The following is a 22,237-nucleotide window of genomic DNA, read 5'->3' as shown; positions in this document are numbered from 1 at the left end:
GTACAGAAGGTGGGGCCTACCTCTTGGTGTGTGGAAAAGACAAAGGAAAACTTTGTTGGGTGCAGAGCACTTTCAACTGGATTAGAAGTCCAGGCCCTGTCCAGCCACAGGCAAACCTGTTACTCTGGCCCTGGACAAGGCCTGCCCTCTCTAGGCTTGTGCTTCCCCTATCTGGGGTCTGGATGTCACTTTGTTTATCTGTGATATCTTTGTTGAGCGTGTTAGGCCATAGAGCATCCCTAGGGACCAGGTATTTCACAGTCTGGCCCCTACTGCCTAGTAGCCTCCCACCTGACACCCTCCTCTTCCCCCAGGCTGTGGCCATGGATGCCCTGTCTCTGGAGCAGCAGCTGCCCTACGCCTTCTTCACCCAGGCAGGCTCCCAGCAGCCACCGCCGCCGCAGCCCCAGCCCCCTCCACCGCCACCGCCCGCATCCCAGCAGCAGCCGCCCCCGCCACCCCCGCAGGTGCCCGTCGGCCTCCCCCCAGGCGGCCCCCTGATGCCAAGTGCCAGCTTGACGCGGGGCCCTCAGCTGCCCCCACTCGCGGTCACGGTACCGTCCTCTCTCCCCCAGTCCCCCCCAGAGAACCCGGGCCAGCCGCCAATGGGGATCGACATTACCTCGGTAAGCCTAGGATGGGGTTTTGTGGGGCCTGGCTGGGGGGCTCATGCAGGAGGATCCAGGGAACTGTGGGAGACCCCCATTGGGCTCCCAAGGCCCAAAGACACTCAGGCATCTGACTGAAGCCTCCTCGAGACTCCACTTGAAGGCCAGGGTGGCCAGGGGTCAGAGCTGAGGCAAACACTGCTGGGCTGAGGTCATCCCATGTATAGATGAGGAAGTGGAGACTCCAAGCATAGATCCTTTGCCCCAAACTTCACCCAAGACGGGCCACCCTGTATCTGGCTGCCAAGGTTCCCCCATGGCCCCTGCTGTCCAGTACTTCAGCGCTTGCTACTTGCAATGGCTCACCTGGAGGCGGGGAGGACACAGAGCTCTCAGGGCCTGGAGAACAGATTCTGGGAGCCAGAGAGATGGAGGGGAACTTGGAGGGGGAGAAGGGATAAAGCCCCCACTGTGGTTCATGCAGTGCACAGTGCCCTGGGCCAAGAGGGACATTCAACCCATGGGACCCCTTTCCTGGGCTCAGGTTAATGGGTGCTTGGTTTGACTTCTATACCCCAAGCCTTCTTGATTAGACTTTTGCCCTGGTGGGAAGGGGGTGATCACAGCTACCTTGGGCCATATCCAAGGTACGGGGACTATGTTTGGGGTACAGCAAGTCCTCTCCATTCAGCCATTGGCTGCCAACCCCAAGATAAACGTCATCAGAATATCATGTGCTCTGCAAAGACGAGGTCCCCCTGAGCTAGGCAGGTGGGTGAATGGAGACCTGTTTCCAAACTTCTCTGACTCCTCATAGGGCAGACCCCAGGGGTACCCCAGACAGGAAAGTGTGCAAGTTTTTTCTTTGTCAGAAACACAGCTGGTGTGGAGGCAACTCTGGTGGTGGAGCCTGCCAGGCTACCTCATTCCCTGACACCCTCCAACAGTGGTGCCTCACGTTTGAGCTGGGCAGACAATGGAGGCATGGGTGTCCGGGCCAGGTACACAGACATTACCTCCCCAGGCTCTCAGGCCAGTGAGTGTGCTGCCCGGCACCCCACCAGGGACATCTGGCTCCCTTGGGATTGTAGCCTCTTCTTGAGTACCTGCTAGCGCAGGCAAGCAAGAATATCCCTCTTTTCAACTCTGAGAAGCCCCCAGCCAGTCATTGCCAAGTGACTGTGCTGGCACCTCCAAACACTGATACCTTGCTCATCCCCCATGTATCTGTCCCCCACCGCCACCCCTCCGGGATAGGTTCAGTCCCTATCCCAGACTACTCAGAACAGGCCACTGAGGAAATCGGGGTGATCAAGCATTTATGGGGCCCTGGGCTAGGCATCCAGACCGCAGTAAACAATAGACCCAGAGAAGTCAGACAGTTTGTCCAGAGGCACACAGTAGGTCCTGACTCAGCCCATCTTGCCCCTGGTGAGAAGCTAAGGCCCTCTGTCCTTCAGTTGAGGTTGCTGCCCCTTGGAGGTCTCTGGACAGTGTACCAGTCAGTTTTGTCCCAAGTGATGCCAATGATAGTGATTGCCCAGGACTGGTTATTCTGGGGCGTGCCCCAGATGGCCTTTGCTGTTGGTCCCAGCACCCCCCGTGGTGGACAGGATGTGCTAGAGCACAGAGATGGAGCTCAGAGAGCCGAGGGAGCTGCCCAGAGTCGGCAGCAGAAGGCAGCACCTCCCTGCCCCAGCCTTCCATGCCCGCCTGTGTGTGGGTGTGTTTGTTGTATGTACACACATGTGGCTGTGTGTGCATGTATGTGGGTGTGGGTGAGTGTGTGCATTCATGGGGGTTTTCTGAAGCCTGCTGAGTCAAGGTGGACCCCGCCGTCCCCCTCCCACAGCCCTCTGTTTGATTCCGTGAAGCTGAGTTCTCCGACCAATCCCCCCAGCCCTCTGGGTGCTGGGTTTGGAGGCAGGCACCCAAAAGACCCCAGGCTCAGACAGGGCTCAGGGGTCCACACCTCTTGCAGATACTCCTGACACTCTGTTCACCTGATGGGTGGTGGGAGGTGTCTTGGGGGGATGCCCAATGGGGAATGGCCAGTCCCAGGATGCCAGGCCTGGGGCCCCTCGCGCGTCCTGACCTGTCTGTTGTCACAGGCGCCGGCTCTGCAGCAGTACCGTGCTAGTGCCGGCTCCCCGGCTAACCAGTCTCCCACCTCACCTGTCTCCAATCAAGGCTTCTCCCCTGGGAGCTCCCCGCAAGTAAGGGACGCCGCCTCCCCTCTCCCAGCACCCTGCACTCCAGCCTTGCTTTGCATCCCCCATGTATCTGTCCCCCACCACCTGTGCCTCACGCCTCATTGCATCCCATCTTGTCCACTCCAACAGGGCAGGGAGAAGGAGGCACTGCCCGCCAGGCCCAGCCCAGGAGCTGCCATGTCCCCACTGTCTTTGGGGCCTTCGCAAAGTCCTATCTGGAGGTGGTGGGCCCCTCACTCGCATTAGTCACCTTAGTTTTGGCCACACCCTGACTTCTTGCCCAGCAGCTAGGGACACCTCAGCGTGTGTGGCTCAGAGCATGTGTCAAACAGCCCGTGCACACAGCCCCACCTGCACCTGCCCATACGAGACTTCCAGAAGTTGGAGGGGTTCTCCTCCTGCTTTGGGACACAGCTGAGGTGATGGCTGGCCTGTGGTTGGGACCCTGACTCCTCAGATTCTTCTCCCCTCTGCCTCAGGACAGGAAGGCATGTCCTGAAAGGAAGCTCCTCTGAGTGGCACCACAGCTTCTCAGGGGTCTGTGTCCCCATCTCAACAGATGAGGAGACTGAGGCTTGCCTCACGCCACAGGCGGGGCTTGACCACATCCATCAGACTTGGGTGTTCCCCCAACACAATTGGACCCCAGTCCCTGGCACACATACATGCATACCTACCCCCATCCAGGTACCTCAGAATTCCCCTTAGCACCACTCACCTGGTGGCTGAATCCTGACTGGAGTATTCCACCAGAGGAGAGGAGGTGCCCACAAAGCTGACATCTGGGCTCGAAATTTCCATACTGCAGAGCCTCCTCAGGACCCTGCCTCTCTGTCCCCAAAATGTCACCAAGCTGAGAGACTCCCAGGAGCTGCTGCGAAAGAGCAGTGCCCCAGGCCCTGAAGCCTCCTTCTTGGCCCCAGGGACAATAGGATTTTCCTTCCCTGCTAAGGAGGGGAGAGAAGCTATTCCACCAGACAGGACCATGCAAGAACAATGTCGGGCTCCCTTGTCCCAGGGGATGTGCCCTGCTGTCCTTACTTCCCCAGTTCTCAGAGGTGCACCCAAATTAGGCCCTGTGTTTTGAGATGGTGGGCGTCATGTTCAGGAAGGCTGCCCTCATGGTTCCACCTGCTGTAGGAGGGGCTCTCCTAGGACTCCTCTGCAGTGGCCTGGGGTCCTGCTGGGACCATCAGTGTGTAGCTTCCTGCTCCATAGGCAGGTGGGGAGGCATCAGTGAGCTCAGGGCAGGCCAGAGGTCAGCCTGGTGTCTGCAAGCTCTCGATACATCCATGCTAGCTCCCAGCTCTTGTGGCTCCCAAAAAATGGCTAGTCTGGTCATGGAGTGTCATGGGATGCTGAGAGATGGGAGAAGGGGTCCAGGCAGGGGAAATGGCAGGTGGGGCCTGTTTCTGGGTCCTTGAGTAATGTGCCTTTTTACACAGGCAGCAGGACAGAGATTCAGGGGTGGAGCAGGACAGAGATTCAAGGGTGGAGCAGTTGTCCCAGGAGAGATTTGCCAAGACCAAAGGGGGTTCATCCATCCTAGACAAAAAGTGTGTTGCTGTCTCGTCAAGCCTATGTCTGTGTGTTGGTCTGTCCATCCAGTCACTGGTGCTGCAAAGGAGGCTGTCAGGTTGTCTGGACTCAACCAGACATGGGCTTAAGAAGACCGAGAGACTCACTTGGGGGGCAGACCGTGCCGGGTGGAGGCTGGGTGGCTTCGCACTGCAGCTGCATCCCCAGGTTGCATTCAGTGGTCCTGTGGGCCTGGGCCTCCCCTCCCCTCCCCTCCCCAGCCTACCCAGCCTCAAGTGGACGTTGTTATCTGTCTGACTGTACCGTGGGCCTTAAGCAGCTGGCCTTCAGTACTATGTGCTGTGTTCCTCCCTTCCATTTTGAGTGGACCTTTCTGCAAACTCATGGCAGCCTCACAAAAGAAGTCTTAACCTAGGTCCCCTGCTTGTGACAGGCCTCTTTGACGCCAAGGCCATGGGGATGGAAACATATCCCAGAACAGACCTGCTTCCTCCTTTGTGGGGAAACCTAGCCACAACCTTGCAGCCCCATTTTCCAAAACTGAAGCTGACTATATTGAGGGCAAAGGTGACATTTTTGCCAAATTGGCTGTTTTTCTGCTCTCAGCCTACTCACCAAGGAGGAAACAGACTTGGGTCTGGGCTGTGGTTGTGTTTCCTGAGGCTTGGTGCCTCATGTGAGCTCTGGCCACACACTGGCTGCCTCTCCTCCCTCCCACGTCCCACCAGGCTCCATTCTGCCATTTCTCTCTGGCAGGGGCTCCAAGCTCCTTTTCTTGGCATCTCTACTGCCTGTGAGGGTCCCTAGTCCCCTGCTCTTCTCCCAGGAGCAGACCTGGCCCCCAGCTGGCCTTAGAAGAGCAGGAGATTGGGCTCCCTGCCCACCCATGGGCCCTGGGGTCCCCCAGGCAGGCAGCCATGGGCAGGTAGCTTTCTGTGTGCCTGTCCTGTGCTTGCTCAGCTGGCATCTGGCTCTGTGCACCCATCCTGTCCACGTGTATATGGACTGCCACCATGTCCCATGTCTCCCTGGGGGACTTACAAGGGTCACCAAGTGCACTTCCCATGCTGAAATTCAGAGCACCCCACGCACACACCTTGGCCCCAGTCAATGCTTTTCTCTGGAACCTGTCAGGGGGGTTTCTTGATTCCTGTGGCCCCCTTGTTTTCTATCTGATGGAGACATGATTCACTCATACCTGAGCTCAAGTAGAGGAGATGGTAGAAGGTGCTTTGGGGGATATTGGGGTACAGAGGCCCCCCAGGAGCAGGTAGTGAAAAGAAACATCCTGGGATTGAGGGGGCACTCCTCCATCCTGGAAGGTGTGGACTCTCCCAGGAGGCCTGAGATAGATGCTCAACCTACTTTATCCTGAGCATCTTCCCCGGGGGGTTTCAGGGGCCTCCCTATGGGTACAACCAGCCTGTGGGAGATCCCCTGCCCCAGCAGTCCCTGACCTGGTCTTGGGGACCGTGATGACAGCAGGCCTCTTTTCTGTCTGCAGCACTCCTCCACCTTGGGCAGCGTGTTTGGGGACTCGTACTATGAGCAGCAGATGGCGGCCAGGCAGGCCAATGCTCTGTCCCACCAGGTGAGCGGGTGCCCGGGTCACAGCGCCCACAGCAGACGCTTACCCGGACCCCGCCCGCCCCTCGGGCGTGAGCTTCGCTCCTAAGGCTCCCTCCTGTCCCAGGCCTTGGATAGGGGTGGCTTGGCTTTGCCTCCCCAGGCACCTGTGCCTGGCCCACAGAATAAGGCCAACAGCAGAGGGGTAAGGAGGGTGGGCAGTGAACACTGACAGGGACAGGCAGTGGCTATAGCATTGGCACCTCAGCGTGGGCTGTGCATGTGGGTTTGCCGGGAGGTGGAGCTGGCTTTGCGTAGAGGTCAGGGTCAAGGGCATGTGGGCATGAGTAGGGTTGGCTTCTTCCTGGAGCAGGTCACTCACCCATCCATCCTTCCATCAATCCATCCATCCAGCAAAGCCCTGAAGGGGCCGTGTGTGGACACACCTGGGCAGGTTCAGAGAGGGAGGAGGGGGAGACCCTAGGGTAAGAGTTTTATATTCAACAGCGCCCTCAGTATCTGAGTACAGGCGCTGGGCTTGTTGCAGAGGAGTTGGTCCCAGTTGCTGCAGGACAAGCCAGCCAGCAATAGCCAGGGGCTCAGCAGGGCCAGCCTCATGCTGTGTGCTTCCCCCCAGCTGGAGCAGTTCAACATGATGGAGAATGCCATCAGCTCCAGCAGCCTGTACAGCCCGGGCTCGACACTCAACTACTCACAGGCGGCCATGATGGGCCTCACAGGCAGCCATGGGAGCCTGCCAGACACGCAGCAGCTTGGCTACCCCAGCCATAGCAGCATCCCCAACATCATCCTCACAGGTGAGGCCACCTGGCCGTGGCATCCTGGATGGGCATCTTGGGCAGAGTGCCTCCATGGGGCCTGGCAGCTTCAAGAGGCCTTGTTCTCAGGGGAGATGTTGCTCCTGCCCTGCAGGATGAGTTGTATTAAGACTGGTTCAAAGAAGGCCAGACCCCACCAACTTTGACTTGTTGCTGGGCTGTGGAATAGGCCCCGGGGGACACACTGGACCCTGGACCAGGCTTCTTGTGCCCCATGGTCAGAGCAAGAAGAGGACAGAGCCAGTCACTCACCCTGCCCTGCTTCTGCTACCCAGGTCCCTGAACCCCATTAGCTGAGTATAATGGTGACTAGGGGGTGAGCCCTGCTTGCTAGGGCTTGTCACATACAGCCAGCATACATGCAACCACTCACACACACTGCAGTGAGAATCCCCAAACAGCCTAAGCACAGCACCCAGATGTCTAGGGACATGCATAGCACATATGTAAGTCCCTGCTCCATGTAGCATAGAACCCAGACCCTTTGCTGCCCCTGCCCCATCCTGTAGATTCTGGGTTTTACTGAAAGAAGCGATTTCCTTACAAGCCAGGACTGTCTCAGGATTAAGATTGACACCCCCTCGTGGTCCCACTAACATCTCCAGGATGGAGATGCCTGTGCCCAGAAGCGCCCCCCAACCACGACGTGTAGTGCTTCCTCCCTACCTGAGGGGTGTGAGCATCAGTCTGCAGTAGATGCTTTGGGGGCAGTAGCTTCAGATGCACAAGAAAACTTAGGCCCTTCTGCCCCCCAAAGCCTAGAAAGCCCAGGGCTTTTTTTTTTAAAGATGTTTATTTATTGGAGATCCCTGGGTGGCTCAGCGGTTTAGTGCCGCCTGCCTTCAGCCCAGGGTGTGATCCTGAGGACCCAAGATCGAGTCCCATATCGGGCTCCCTGCATGGAACCTGCTTCTCCCTCTGCCTGTGCCTCTGTCTCTCTCACTCTGTGTCTCTCATAAATAAATAAATAAAATCTTTAAAAATTCATGAGAGACACAGGCAGAGGGAGAAGCAGGCTCCATGCGGGAAGCCCAATATGGGACTCGATCCTGGGACTCCAGGATCACGCCCTGAGCTGAAGGCAGATACCCAACCGCTGAGCCACTCAGGCGTCCCAAGACCAGGACTCTTATGCCCTTGTCTCATATTGAGAAACTAAGACCTTTCTTCTCACTGCAAGTGGAAGAAAGAGTCCAGGTTTGAATCTGGGTCTCGCAGGGCGGCGGTGGGGGGGGGAATCACACCCCAGCTTGCTTCTCAGTGATGCACATGGAGGAAATATCCTGGTAGAGCAGGAGAGGCCCTTGCCCCTTACCGCTCACACTGAATGTTTGTGACATAGGTGTTAGCCCAGGGCTTCCCAGCCTTGGATTACTAATACATGGAGCTGGATCTTTCCCTGGGGTGGTGGGACAATCCTGTGCATTCTGAGGTGCTGAGCAGCCTCCCTGGTCTCCACCCACCCAATGCTAGCAGCATTCCCTCTTCAGTCAGGACAACTAAACATGTCCCTAGACATTTGCCAGTTCCTGGCAAACCCCCAGGTCAGCACCCCTGGTGTGACCCAAGCCCCTCTTCCCTGAGCATTTTAAGGGGGGCTTGGAGGCACAGGACCTGAGAACAGGGAGCCAGGGCCACACTGAGACTTTTGTCCTGTGCCCTCCCCTTCAGTGACGGGAGAGTCCCCTCCCAGCCTCTCTAAAGAACTGACCAGCACACTGGCCGGAGTCGGTGATGTCAGCTTCGACTCCGACAACCAGTTCCCCCTGGATGAACTCAAGATTGACCCCCTGACCCTGGACGGACTGCACATGCTCAACGACCCTGACATGGTCCTGGCCGACCCGGCCACCGAGGACACCTTCCGGATGGACCGTCTGTGAGCTGCACATCTGGCACATCGCCGCCCAGCCCCCGGCTCCATCACCCCGCCGGTCAGTGGTCCCGACGGCGTCTCCCTGAGCCCAGGGACGGCCGCGCTCCGTCCTTCGCAAACGGCCGAGCTTGTGATTCTGAGCTTGCAATGCCGCCAAGCGCCCCCTGCCCACCCGCCCGCCCTCAGCTGTCCACCTCCCTCGGGAGGCCGCGTGTCACCCCCGCGGATCCTCCCTGCGCGTGCTCTCTCGCCCCCCACCCTGGGCCATGAGCCGTCCCCCTGTAAAATGCGGAAAGCGTGTTGGGCAGGGCCGCCGGCCTGGAGGGGGCGCTGTGGTCCACGGCGGCGGTGGGCTGAGGTGCATTTTCCGACTGTTGTCCAGCTCTCACTGCCTTCCTTCGTTCCTGGCCCCCCTACCCGCCCGCCACCCCCAGCCCAAGGTTAGGTAGCGAGCCAGCCCCACCCTGCCAAAGGGAGAAGGTGCCAGAGAGAGGGGCAGACACAAAGTGAAATAAACACTATTTTGACTGCTGTCTTTTATATTTCTGAGCACATTCAGAGAATGCTAGAATCCGTCCCATGGAGGTAGACTATACAAGGTGTGAACAGAGCATGCAAAGCAGCTAAATCTTCCCGGGACCGTGCTCCCGCTTTGCCCACCCCCAGCCAGATCCCTCTATGGCCACCTTTGCCCTGAAAGTGAAGCCCCTGGCCAGGATGAAGGGGGCCTGCCAGGGCTTGCATGTGGAGGCAGGGATTATTTCTGGGGGTTGTTTTCATCTCTCAACTTGTTTTCATCTTTTCTTCTCTGTACCGTGGTCACTGTTACTGTTATTTAAAGAATGGGGTGGGGAGGGGGTGGCCAGGGTATTTTTGTTGTGTTTTTGTTTATTTGTTTCTTTTGGTTTGTATTTACACTTTGGTTGTAGATGAGTAGCTGACTCCTTCAATCCAATACTTGCCTGAGAGCATGTTTTTATTCCAGAAATCCCATGTTATATATTTTTTAAGCTAACTGGAAGCGATCTGCTGCCTGCCGGGTCTGAGCTGCGTCTCTGGCCGTTTTAGCTAAGGCGCACGTTATCTCTAAATGGAAGGGCTGAGTGAGGGCGGGTTGGGCCTGGTAGGGTCTCTGGCAGAAGCTCCAAGTGGCCGGAGGTGCCTCCACTCCAGCCATGTGGCAGACTCCCAGGAAGGAGCCACGGCTTTTATTAAGGGTCTCTCGAAGATCCACCTCTGCCTGGCCATCCTCAAGGTGCCTGCCGGTCCTCAGGGAGGACTAGTCCCAGACCCCGAGGCTGGCAGCAGCTGCAGCCCCTCTGCCCTAACACCCCCCCCCCGTGATGAGGCTGCCCTCTCCCTCAACCCCACCCCCGAGAACCGGCTGACATTTGTCCCCTCCAGCCACCCCTTTCATGGCTCCTCCTGGCAGGGCTGGATTCGGAGGCAAAGAGCAGTGTGTTTGTAGTGGCAGCTTTCCAAGTGGCTCTGGAGGCTGAGTTGACCATCTGGGCTTGGCTGCCATGCTGGGGGCTGTCCATGTGCCCCGCAGGGCCTGGGGGTAAAGTGGCAGGGTGTCTTTGTTTTCTGTCCGCTGCTCTGAGGTGGGAACTTCTGTCTCGTCCCTTCAAAGCTGGATCTCGAGCTCTCGCTGGCTCGTTGGCCTGCAGGCTGGGCTGGCACCTTCTGCTCGGTGCATAATTTATCTGTGGTGTTACAGCCACTGCCTCTAGGTCTTGAGAGCCCTTGGCTCCGTCCTTGTGGGAGCCAGAATTGATCCCAGCGATATCCCTCCCTCTCGTTCCCGGGCCAGGCTGTTAGCACATGGCCAAGCGACTGGGCGGCCACAGGCGCAAGAAGGTTCCTTCCTCAGTCATTTGGTCCCTGCTGCCCTCATGTGGGCTTGGGGACACGGGGTCAGTCCGTCCCAGTCGAGGGCCCAGCCTCTTATTGAGGCAGGGGCTGGGAGCAAAGAGAATTTTTTTTTTTTTAAAGAAAAACTACATGTACATAGAAGAGTTTGATTATCATTAGACTTGTGTGTAGAACTTTTTAAAAAAATGGCCTTAATAAAATTACAAGCAACCTTCCTGGATGCAATTTTCAAACAAGGCATCGGGGACCCTGTGAAGGAGCCTCATCAGCCCATCCTTCCTGTCTGCTCGGCGCCCAGTCCTCAGTGCAGATGGGCATGAGAGGGAGGGCCTCCACCCCCCGCGGCCTATGTCCCACATCCCTTGGGCCGGGGGCACAGGTGACATTGTATTTACATGGCCACTTTGGCCCATGACGGGCATAGGTGCAGTTTGCCTAGGGAGGGGGTCCCAGCCAGGAGCCAGTGGCCAGATGTCCCTGTGTCCCCAAAGGGTTCACACTCCTGCCTGGGCCTGGTCAGGCCTCCTGAGGTCTACAACGGGGGATTGTGCTTATTTCTTAAATATTGCTTCTCTACTAAATATTCTTGAATTGCCAAGATTTCCTGAAACAGGACAGCCTAAGGGAACCAGCCCTTTGTGATGTGAAAATACTGTGATTTTAGGCGAGCTGCGCCATGAGGGGTGGGCCGGGGCCCCTGAATATTGTATATAGACCCGCCGCCTGTGTGCTCGCTTGCTTGCTCGCTCGTTCGGGACAGGCCTGGAATGCTCAGCCCACGTGAAGTCAGAGGCCAAGCCAGTCTGTCCCCCCGCCACTGCCCCCCAGTCCTCCCAATCTCAGTCTTCTTAGCTGTGTGAACTTCTGCCCCGGGAACAAGCAAGTATGTTCCCGCCTGCCTCAGTTTACCCTCTGTTCCCCAGCCCCCAAGACAGTGAGTTTATTACCCCCAGGGACACTTGTGGCCCAAAGTAGAGCCTGGGATCAGCCCCTCTCTGTGTTCTCCAGAGAAGAGGGCTTATGCCCCTGTCCCCTCAACACGTACCCATCAAAGTCACCCTACACAGTGTCCAGGGCTGACGTTGGGGAGGAGAAGGGGTCTTGTCAGACTTGTGTTCCCTGTCACAGGTACCCATGCCAACCTCCATCCCCACTGAGTCCTTCCAGGAGGAAGGTAGGCAGCGCTCTTCAGGGCGTCCTGCAGCGGCCTCCCTGTTCTCACATACCCTGCTTCCTCCCGGCACTCTACTGGGCAGGAAGGGCTGGGGGTGGCCTGCCCTTTGGGGCAAGGGGTTCTGAACACTCAGTGGAAAGCTCAGGAGGCAGATTGACCTTTCAGCAAACGTTAGAGGCCCACAGCTAACGGCATCCAAAAACTGTTTGCGCTCCCCTGTGGGGGCCAAGCCAGAGCAAAATTATGGTGGGTCCCATCTGCCCAGCCATTGCGGTCCATAGGACTCCCTGGGACCAGCCAGGCCTAAGGGAAGGACAGCCGTGTGTGTTTGTGGCCCTTGCCACAGCAGCACCTCCACATAGACCTCCCTGCTGGCTTCTGAGCCACCCGCCTGCCCCAGGGGTATGCATTAAGGGCAGGGGTCCTGCCTTTGCAGCTGCGTTCTGATCTTGTCTATTTCTGGGGTTTGGAGGTTGGGAAGAAGGGTTCTGACTGTGTGTGGCCTGATTTCTTTGGGTGGCTGCGCTCCCTGGAGGCTGCCTAGCCAGGTGGGCCCTGTTGTGAGGCTCATGTGTCATAGTGGAGCAGGCAAGGCTGGATGTCAGACACCATGAGACCCCCACACAGAGGGTGAGAAGGCTCTATGTCCATTCCTATGTCTAGGGGTGGATGTACGGTTTGCAGGTTGTATGCCAGGTGCTAGCTGCAGCCTGGTCAGGCAGGACGGGAGCAGGTGCCAGGTCTGTGGGGGAGCTGGGCGGGGCTCAGGCAGCAGGGGCTGCCTTCCCCCGCATCTGGCATCCTGGACCTGATAAGCCCCTATGAGGGGCTGTCCTTCGATGGGCCCTCAGGGGAGCTGAGCCCCCCTCCCCAGACCTCTACATCTCCGCCAACCCTGAGCTGGTTCAAATATCCTTCCAAACTCCCACCCCCAACTGGATTCTGGTTTTTCTGCATTCCCAAAGAAGCATCCCCACTCCTGGATACAGGCTGGGTGTGGTAAGGCCTGGTAGTATTAGGGGGCCCTCACCCCCTACCCTGGTCCTGACAAAGCAGCAGCAGCACCCATCACCCTCCCTGGGTTCTCATAGAACCGTGGTTAAGAGGCCACAGTACTTACAGTGTGGGGGTAGGGTGTGGGGGCTGCAAGGTCGAGGGTACCCAGTGCTCCTGGACTTGTCCTGTCACTGCTTGTGGGTGCTCCAAGTAAGGGAGCTGTGGCCACCTGAGCCCTTCCCACTTGGCTTGCAGAGCTCCGGGGGTGTGGGGAATGCATGCTTCCCCCACTGCTGGAGGCCTGCCTAGGTATGGGGGCATCCAGATTTGTCGCTGCTCCTTTCTCCTTGGAACCTGGGCCCCCACCTCCTGGGAGTCTCACGGTGTGTGACTGGGGGTTCCTGGAACATTCCCCCATCAGGCTCTGCCCAGCCTGCACTGTCTCAGTCCATAGTTTCTCTTGGCCTTTGGCCTCCAGGGTTCCTGGTTGGGTGGGGTTCAGGCACCTCTATAACCCTCCGTGTGCCACAGGCAACTGGCCACAGACATATTCTCTCCAAAGTGGCCACTCCCCAGGAGGGAGGTGAGGTGACCTGCCCCCACGCAGGCCTGGGCGCTAGGGTACTCTCAGAGGTATGGGGGGTGGCAACTGGAAAAAGATCCTTGTGACCCGGGCCTCAGTTTCCCTCCTATCACTGGCTCAGACCCATGGGTCTTGAGTCCTTAAGCTTCCCTGGCAGGGTCAGGAGTAAGGGCTGAACGTCAGAGTGATGCTGGCTCCAGACAGTTCCCTCTGCCTTCTGTCCTCTTGGCCAGCCCTCAGTACCCTGTCCCAAGATGCCAGGGACACGTGGTACATCCCGGGAGTGGTGTTACCCCCATCTCGCAGGGTTCTGGAGTTTGGGGTCAGTTGATGCCCAACCCATCCAGCCCATCACTTCTGACCTCTTGCCCACTTGGGATAGGTGGACACAGCCGTGGCCTTTGCCACCAGGCCCTGAGAAGGGGGGCTTTGGCAGCCAAGGTCCACTGACCCCGCTGTGCCCCGCCATAGAAAACTGCCCCCCTGGGCGGCACCACTGATATATGCAAACCTGCTGGTCCGAGCCCTGCTCCGCCTGTGTTCCTCTGTCCCCAGGCTGGCTCTGCCCCCCTCCCCAGCATGTACACTCTGCTGTGGATGTCCCGTGGGCCGTGGGTTGGGTGCCCATGGCGGGTGGGGGCGGGCGGCTCAGGGCGCACTCGGCCGGCCCCTGCCCATCCTCTCTGGCGTGGACGCTTTTGTCTTTGTACCTTTGCATCCTTTGTAATGAAACATAATAAAAATCCAATGTTTTCGTCTCTGCCTCCTCCCCTTTTTTCCTGCTCCTCACCCCACACTGGGGATGAAACATGGACCTAGTAAGGTATACCTGGTGGGAACCACACATAGGTGCCCCCACACACACACACACACAGACACGAATATGGGCACACTGGCATGAGCCCTTCACCCCCCACCCCTGGCCAGCTAGTTGGGCCTGTCTGGAAGGGGAAGGACCCACCCCCTCCAGGATCCTGGGGCAGGCACTCAATGGTGGGGATCCAGGCCTGAGACCTCATGTAGATAGGATGCAGCAGCAAGCCTAAGGCCTCCCACATCGGGGTTGGACACTCCTAGTCAGGCTGCTGGGCCCTAGCCAGTCAGGAGGGGCGTCAGCAGCAAGCTGAGTTTGGGGTCCCTGCTCAGCCCTCCCTCAGAGGCCCCACCCCCAATCTCTCTGCAGTAGAGACCACAGCCAGCCACTCCACCACACACACTTTATTTTGTCCTTTCTGAGCCCCTCTAGGGCAGCTACCTCTTGGAGCCGGGTGCCAAGCTCCCTGTTTGTTGCAGTGAGGGTAGCCACGATGGTGCCATCTTCCAGCAATGGGTCCCCACCCCCATCCCTAGGCCTGCAGAAGCCTCTGAGTCTCGTAGTCCTCTGGTATGGTGTCTGGGGAGAAAGGGCAAGCAGGTGAGTTGGGGTGAGTCTGGGCGGGATGAACTCCCCACCCTCCTTGGCAGGACGCTCACTCCCCTCACCATTGCACCGGTAGCGCAGATTGGCCCAGATGATGTTCTCTTGGGAGAAGCAAAAGACCCCCAGGCGGCCACCCCGCATGGTTGTGTCCAGGACCACGTTGCTGTCGGCCACCAGCTCAGGACCCTCGTAGAACCGCACTCTATGAAGAGGATAGGACAGTGAGGCAGGGCCCTGGGCTAAGCTCTCCCCTCTGAGACTTTGGCGTCTGCCCTGGAAGATGGGTCCCCCCCTCCTATCTGGGAGTAGGGGCCATGTCCCCCCCACCGCCTGGACCACACTCAGGGCAGGTAGGGCTTCTGACCTGTGTGAGAGGATGGACACAGCAGGTGCTAACCAGAGTGCCTGGACTTTCTGGCAGTGCAGAGTGGGGACTGAGAAACAGGGAGCTAGTGGGACCCTACCTTCTATGTGAGGACCTGCTGTGTCCTGGGTCCCAGGAGAAGTGTCATGTCCCAGAGCCAAACATAGTTCATTCTAATTGCCCATATCATTTCCATTTTACAGATAAGGGGACTGAGGCCCCCTGAATCTCTAGGAGCCAGGACAGAGCAAGGGACTCCTGGTCCATTGGCAAGGGATGAGATCCCGACCTGATGTAGCCCACTTGGGGCCGATGCTGCAGGAACCAGCGGTAGGATGTCTTGTCCTTCCAACCCACGTTGCGGGGGTCCTTCCACAGCAGCCGCACCTGTGATGCTGTGTCCCCTGTGTGCCAGAGTGCATTCCGCAGCTGCTCCCCGGGGCCTGTGGAGGACTTCACAGCCTACCAAGCCCAGGGACAGAGGAACAGGGTCAGAGACTGCACAGGCTACTGGAGCCCCAGAACCCTGCATTGTGGGACAGGTGGGGAGCCGTACGTCTTGGCAGTGGCGGGTGGGTGGTTAGGGTGCCTGGATGGGAAACCTGCAAGGAAGCCTTCTTAGGGGTCACGTGGAGATTTGCAGGTGGGATATTGGGGGCAGGGATGGTCCGGGATCTCATTAGAGTATTTGGGAGTCCACGGACAGGTTTGGGGTCTGAGAGGATTTGGAGGGGGTCCGCAAGAGGATTTAGAGACCTCTAGAAAGTTTTGGGTGTCCATGGGATAAGAGGATTGGGGAATTTGCTGCAGCGTTTCAGTGACATACTAGGGCCCACAGATCCTGCAGTACAATTTGGAACCTGAAGGAAAGTTTAGTATTCCATAAGAAGGTTTTGGGGCCCAAAGGAAGATTGGGGGCCTGGGAGGAGTGTTTGAGGGCCAGTGGGAATCCAAAGGGGGGTGGCTGGGAGGACTTTGAGGTCTGTAGCTTGATGCTGGGGACAGGGCTGTAAAGGTTTTGGGAGTCCGTGGAAGGATTTGGGGCTTTCTAGAGAGCACAAAGACCGAGAGGTCAGGTAGGGCCACAGACACCTTGAGCTGAATGCCGGGTTCAGCTACGGCCCTGAAGGGATTCGCCTGCCAGTATGTCTGCTCCATCTGTTTCCACATAACCACGTAGAAGCTGGAGCTGTCCTGGTAGCCAAAGATGAAGCCAGCATAGTCATCATCTGTGACTGTGTTCACGTGGAACGTGCCTTCGAAGTCCACGCCATTGAAGGCCGTGTAACCTGGGGGAAGGAGGGTACCAGTGAGGTTCCAGGACGCTATCCCTACCCCCACCGGGGGCCCTGGTGCGTCCAACCCCGCCCCCGTGGCTTCGGAGTCCAGCTTGCCTCCTAGCCCCAGATCCCCACCCACAGACCCACCCCATCCCCACCGCCGAAGGCAGCATGACCACGCCCCTGAGTCGGCTGACAGCCTCTAGCCACACTCCTTCAGAGTCCAGAACAGTCCAGCCGCTGACCCCAGACCCAAGCTGGCTCTGCGGTTCCTGCGTTCAGACCCGCCCCTGGCCACGCCCCCTATCTGGTTGGCTGCACCGCCTAGCCCCTCTCGTTGTCTCACCCACAGCCAGGCCAGGGTCGCTGTTCATGGTCTGCACGATCTCCATACCCTGAAAGGAAAAAGGGCTTCAGGAGGGCCGCGTGGGCCCTCGGTTCCCCCGCCCCCAGCTTCAGACCCGTTCCCACCACCTTCTGCCTTGGGCCGGGCCCCAACCTGGTTGAGCACCACCCAGTTGGGATCTATCTGCGCGTCGCCCTCGGGGTCCAGTACGACAGTCTGGAAGGCCCGGAAGTCGGTGAGGGTGACCTCGGCATTCTCCGGACACACATCAATCTTGTCCACCACCTTGTCCGCGTCGAAGTCGCCCTGGCACGCATCGCCCACACCGTCCCCTGAGAGACATAGGTGGTGGGGTCAGCGCCAACATCGCTCAAGGCCTAGTCATGCCCACACCTGCTGTCGGTCCCGCCCACACCACGTCCCAGCCCCGCCCATAACTGCCAAGGTTGCCACACCAGCCTCAATCCCACCACAGGCCCCATCCCCTGCCTTACGGTCTACATCTTCCTGGTTTGGGTTGGGCACAAGACGACAGTTGTCCCGACTGTCGGGGACTCCGTCATTGTCATCGTCGTCATCGCAGGCGTCACCCTGGCCATCGTGGTCTGAGTCCTGCTGGGCACTATTCGGTACTGTAGGGCAGTTGTCCCGTGAGTCCTGGTGCCCATCCCCATCCCTAGAATTGGTGAGTGGGACACAGAGTGAGATTTCCCAGAGTGCTGGGTCGGAGCCTCCCACCCTCGGTCCCCACTCCCACCCCACATGGCCTCCTTACTGGTCTTGGTCGCTGTCACAAGCGTCTCCCACAAAGTCGTGGTCTACATCCCTCTGGGGAGGGTGGATGCAGGAGTCCGAAATCAGGGCAGGGAAATTCACAAGCCTCCCACCCACACCCAGTTCCAGAGCCAACGTCATCCTGACCCCCATGGGACACCCCCACCATGCTTAGACTGGATTTCAGTCTTCTTAACTAGACTAGAGTCTAGACTAGTTTAGAGTTCACCTCGGGGATCTAACCCAGCTGGTGTGTAGCCCGCTCTCACCTGGTCTGCGTTGCTTTTCTGGGGACAGTTGTCACAGGCATCTCCTACACCGTCACCATCACTGTCCTTCTGGTCTGAGTTGGGTACCCTTGGGCAGTTGTCCACCGTATTTCGTATCCCTGGAAGAAGCAGGGGGACAGCAAGGATCCCAAGATGGGGGAGGGGCAAGGCTGACTTCAGCAAGGCAGCTGCAAACCTGGGACTAGCCTGGGACAGAGTCCCACGCCTCTCCTGGCTCCCAGTAGCTACAAAGTTAAATCAAGTGCTCCTTTACGGGCCCAAGCCTCAGAGACGTAATGAATGGACGATGGGTGAGGGGACTGGCTGTCATCTCACAGGCAAAGCTCAAGGGGACCCTCCGCTGGCACTGTGAATGCACCACCCTACATGTCTGCCCCAGGTATAAAATGGGCACCTTCCTGGCCTTAAACTCCAGATTCACGTCTGTTTTCCTACTTACTACTCCCTGCAGCATCTGACACAGGGCCCACGTTTCCCCCCCTCCAATGTTCCTGCCTTTTACCTTCTGCGTCCTGTCCCAGCTTGCGTTTTTCTGCCCGCCAGAACAGTCTATGGTCGTCCCCAGAGCCCAGGCGAGCTCACCCACTGCAGCTTCCAAAATTAGGCGAGCTCCGCCCTCAGGCAAGCCCCACCCCTCGGTGCCGGTTCCCTCTTCTCCCCCCTGCTTCAGCGCTCACGGTCGCCGTCGATGTCGTCGTCGCAGGCGTCGCCTTTGCCGTCCTGATCTGTGTCCTTTTGGTCGTCGTTCTTCTGGGACCGGCAGTTGTCGCAAGCATCACCCCACTTGTCGCCGTCCGCATTGCGTTGGTCTGGGTTCCGCACCAGCTTACAGTTGTCCTGGGGGACAGGGCCGGTTAAGGGGGCGGCGGGGGCGGGCGGGGGGGGGAACCAGGCCCGGAGGGGCAAATGTCACTCCCTAGGCCAGCCCATCTCCGAGGCCCCGCCTCCTCCGCGGAGCCGCCCTCATCCTTCCCGGACCCCCGAGTCCACATCCTCTGAGGCCACTTCCCTCACCCAAGCCACATCCCCACCCAGCCTTGCCTAGGATCCGACGTAGGCCCCACCTGCTCGTTGAGGACCCCGTCCCCATCAGCATCCGGGTCGCAGGCGTCTCCGATGCCGTCGCGATCCACGTCCTCTTGCCCTGAGTTGGGCACCGTCACACAGTTGTCCTAGGGGCGGGCACAGCGGGCGTGAGGGGCGTGGCCAGCGAGCCCCGCCCATCACCGCCCAGTGCACGCCCTTCAGACCCCGCCCACCTTACGGCACTGGCGTTCTGAGCAGCGGAGCTTCTCGTCGGGGAAGCCGTCCAAATCCGTGTCTCGGCCGCAGAGGAGCCCGTTGCCTGCCCAGCCAACGGCGCACTGCGGGTGGGATAGCGAGTTGGCGCCCCGGCGTGATCGCCACCCATCCCAGCCCACCTCACCCCCTCATACCCAGGCCACGCCCCTCCCTGCTCGCCCGCACTCACCACGCACGATCGCGAGCCGTCGCGTTCCAGGATGCAGTCGGCCTTCTCGTGGCACGGGCTGGGCGTGCCGTCGGGGCAGAAGCGCTGCGAGCGCCGCTGGCAGCCAGACGCCTGGTCGCCCACGAAGCCGGGCTGGCAAGGGCCGCACTGGAAGGAGCCCTGGGCCGGGGCCGTGGGCAGTGAGCTTGGGCTGCCTGCCGCTTCGCACCCACCCCCAGTGTCTCCATCCTTCCCCACTCCTCCCGGGCCTTACCCGGGTGTTGACGCACACGGAGTTGGGGACGCAGTTATGCTGCCCGGTCTCACACTCGTTAATGTCCGTGCAAACCTGGATGGCAGGGGGCGCAGAGGTCACACACACACACGCACAAACCCTCAGACCTCCCACCGGGTTCACGTCCCCTCTGTATCCTACCTCTCCCCTACATTCCTCCTCCAACCTCAGCCATCCTAATGAGGACCCTTACTCTGTCCATCCCCCAGGCCGCGGTCCCCACCCCTTCCCGCTGAAGCGAGGCAGGAAATTGGCCGCAAGGCTGGAGGACCAGTTTATTGAACAAAATGAGCCCCCCCCCCATTCCCTCCTGGCGCCCACCCCTCCATGGCCCTCACCTGCTTGTTGGCCTTGGCGAAGGCCAGCCCCACGCCCTCGTGGGCGGGGCCGCTGTACCCCGGCGGGCAAGCCTCGCAGCGGAAGCCGGGTTTGGTGTTGATGCAGCGGACGCGGGGGAAGCAGGGATGGGCGTTGCACTGGGGGAGGAAGGGCCACGGAGAGTCAGAGGATCCGGGAGGTGGGCCCCCTCGAGAGCGGCGCCTCAGGGTTTTGGGGGCTTGAGCTTAGAAAATTCAGGCCATTAGCCAGCACTTGGGGGGGGCTGCCTTGTGGGGCAGAGGCCACCATCCCAGGGGTGAGACACGACTTTGCCTTGATCCGGCCAGGGGAAGGGGAGCGACCTGGCGGAGAGAGGGGCGAGCTGGGAGTGGCGTGGGCTGGTTGTTCAAGGGCGGGGTAAGGAATTGCGAGGGCGGACGTCCCCAGCAGAGGGAGGAAGTGGTCGTCGGGGCGTGCGTGCCCGGCGGTGGAAGGGTCTTACGGGCGGGGGCCTCGTGGTGGTAGAAGGGTCGCTGGGGCTTGTGAGCCCCGGAGGTGAGGAGGGTCTTTGGGGAGGGCCAGTCCAGGCGGTAGGAGAGTGGTCGGGGCGGGCGTCCCTGGCTACGGAAGGGGTTGGCGGGACCGGCGTCACTGGCGGTGAGGGAAGTGGCCGGGGTGGGTGCCCCCCGCCGGTAAGGTCGTCTGGACGTACGCCCCCCGAGATGAAGGGGTCCTCCGGGTGAGTGCCCTCATCGGGGGAGGAGATTGTTGGGAAGGTGGGTAGTCGTGGGGCAGGCGTTAGGGGGATCGTCGGGGCGGAGGGGGGCGAGCGCACCTCGTTGACGTCGACGCAGTGCGAGCCATTGCCGGTGAAGCCCGCGGGGCAGGGGCCACAGCGCGCGCCGCTTGCGGTCTGAGTGCAGACCACGCCCGGGTAGCAGAAGCCGGGCGCGCACTGGGATAGGGGCCGCACGCTCAGCCCCGGGGTGCGCGCGGGCTGCATCCCTGCGGGGAGTGCAGGAGGGCGGGTCAGGGCCCCGCCCCGGGGGCAGGGTCTACCCGGACCACGTCCCTTCCTGGGGCCGCCCCTGCGGGCGTGGCGAGATCCCGGGCTTTCAGCCCCCGCCCCCGCCCCGCACCACGCTCCCTGGCCGTCAGGTTTCCCCTGTATCTCCGTGCCCGTCCGTTTCCGGCTTCTCCCTCAGCGTCTCCGCATCTCCCTGCATCTCTCGCACGGCCTCTGCTTCTTCTCGCGTGTCCGCCATCTCCCTTCCCATAGTCTCTGTGTCCCCTCCTTCGTCTCTCTCCATCCCTCATCCAATCTCTCCATCTCTGTCAGCCTCCGTCTCTTCCTGTCTCTTTTCCTCCTAGTCTTTCCTCCGCGGTCTCGGTCTCTGTCTCCCCATCTCTTCTCGAGCTCCCGCCTGCCGCGTCTCTGCCGCCCCAGCTGCGCTCACCGCACGCGTCACACTCCATCACTGTGTTTTTCAGAAACGTGATCTCCTTGACCTGCGGTGCAAGGGGCACGGGGTGTAGTCGGCGTGGACCTATCCGTCTCTTCCTCCCTTGGGTCCCCCCTCCCCTCCCTCAGACTCCTTCCAACACCCCCGTCCCCTCCCTCCGGACTCCCTATCCTCCCAGCCCCTCCCCTCCTTCCCTGGGACTTCCTTTTCTCCCTTACAGACCCCTGCCTTCTCTCGCCGAACCTTCTACTCCTGGAACTCCCCCTTCCCTCTTTTCTATAGCTTCCTCCCCGGATCTGGTACCCAGAACCCTCTCCCTCTCCACCGGGACCTCCTCCCATCCTCCTTCCGCCTCCTCTTCCAGGCCTCTCTCCGCGCCCCCGCATTCCCTGTCTGCCCACCCTGGCCCGCACCTGCTGCCGCAACAGCTCCCGCACATCCTGCAGCGCCGCGTTGGTCTCCTGAAGTTCCCGAAGCATCTGCGGTCCTAGATCTGCACCTGCGCCGACAGGGGGCGCTGATGGGGCGTCGGGGTTTGGGGACCCCCAACCCCAGTGCTCTTGGAGCCTCGGCGGGGACCCGGGACGCCCTCCGTTCCTCTGCCCTGCTGCCTGCTTTCTCCGTCCTGCACGTCCCGGCGAACAGTCCCCGGGCCCCTAGGAGCCGCGACCCTAGGCCCCATGGGTCCTCCGGTGTGGTAGGGGATCGAGGCCACGCGTGGGGGAAGGGTCGGCTTACCTAGTGGTATCTGGCCCTGACCCGACACGCCGAGGGCGGCCAGGGTGAGCAGGAGAACGCAGGCGGCGGCAGGAACCATGGCGGCGGCGGGGAGCTGGACTGCAGCTCGCTTTCTGCTGCCCACGAGGCCCGCGGGGCCTATTTATCCGGGAGGGCGCAGCCGGCTCCGGGACGGCCCACCCGCGGCCCTGCCCAGCGCCCAGCCGCAAGGTAAACAGATGGCGCTGGCC

General features: G+C 59.9%; 2 protein-coding genes across 7 annotated transcripts in view; one reads left to right on the top strand and one right to left on the bottom strand.

Annotated features, from left to right (window-relative positions):
• Positions 1 to 14,029, top strand: part of CRTC1 (CREB regulated transcription coactivator 1) — a 79,358-nt gene extending 65,329 nt beyond the window's left edge. For 2 of the 6 annotated variants that reach the window (XM_038566798.1, XM_038566796.1), the window contains exons 11-16: positions 315 to 467; positions 576 to 626; positions 2,720 to 2,824; positions 5,865 to 5,951; positions 6,564 to 6,744; positions 8,437 to 14,029. In XM_038566798.1, the coding sequence (XP_038422726.1) occupies positions 315 to 467; positions 576 to 626; positions 2,720 to 2,824; positions 5,865 to 5,951; positions 6,564 to 6,744; positions 8,437 to 8,648 (789 nt within the window). In that variant the 3' untranslated portion in view covers positions 8,649 to 14,029. Of the gene's footprint in view, positions 1 to 314; positions 627 to 2,719; positions 2,825 to 5,864; positions 5,952 to 6,563; positions 6,745 to 8,436 lie in introns of all 6 variants that reach the window. The other 4 variants (XM_038566793.1, XM_038566794.1, XM_038566797.1 and 1 more) reach the window with 3 other exon arrangements.
• Positions 14,030 to 14,472: 443 nt separating this feature from the next.
• On the bottom strand, positions 14,473 to 22,166 carry COMP (cartilage oligomeric matrix protein). Its single transcript, XM_038566792.1, has 19 exons — positions 22,008 to 22,166; positions 21,683 to 21,768; positions 21,264 to 21,315; positions 20,642 to 20,811; positions 19,827 to 19,964; positions 19,468 to 19,542; positions 19,215 to 19,373; positions 19,003 to 19,107; positions 18,808 to 18,915; positions 18,421 to 18,580; positions 17,723 to 17,841; positions 17,455 to 17,507; positions 17,174 to 17,355; positions 16,833 to 17,011; positions 16,680 to 16,728; positions 16,146 to 16,342; positions 15,343 to 15,515; positions 14,752 to 14,891; positions 14,473 to 14,662 (listed from the first exon to the last, which is right to left on the bottom strand). Exons 1-19 carry the CDS (start codon positions 22,084 to 22,086, stop codon positions 14,616 to 14,618), a joined length of 2,271 nt encoding a protein of 756 aa, XP_038422720.1. The 5' UTR covers positions 22,087 to 22,166; the 3' UTR covers positions 14,473 to 14,615.
• Between the last annotated feature and the right edge of the window lie 71 nt (positions 22,167 to 22,237).

This window comes from Canis lupus, chromosome 20 (assembly GCF_011100685.1).
Source record: "Canis lupus familiaris isolate Mischka breed German Shepherd chromosome 20, alternate assembly UU_Cfam_GSD_1.0, whole genome shotgun sequence".
Classification (NCBI taxonomy): Eukaryota; Metazoa; Chordata; class Mammalia; order Carnivora; family Canidae; genus Canis; species Canis lupus.
Note: the sequence above shows the minus strand (reverse complement) of the source record. Positions and strands in the feature narration are given on the sequence as shown.

Excerpts from the sequence above, each read along its gene's own strand:
- COMP (XM_038566792.1), bottom strand. The coding sequence starts at position 22,086 with ATGGTTCCTGCCGCCGCCTGCGTTCTCCTGCTCACCCTGGCCGCCCTC. Across the intron at positions 21,316-21,682 it reads GGGAGCTGTTGCGGCAGCAG|GTCAAGGAGATCACGTTTCT; the intron begins GTGCGGGCCAGG and ends CTTGCACCGCAG. Across the intron at positions 16,729-16,832 it reads ACTGGGTGGTGCTCAACCAG|GGTATGGAGATCGTGCAGAC; the intron begins GTTGGGGCCCGG and ends TTTTCCTTTCAG.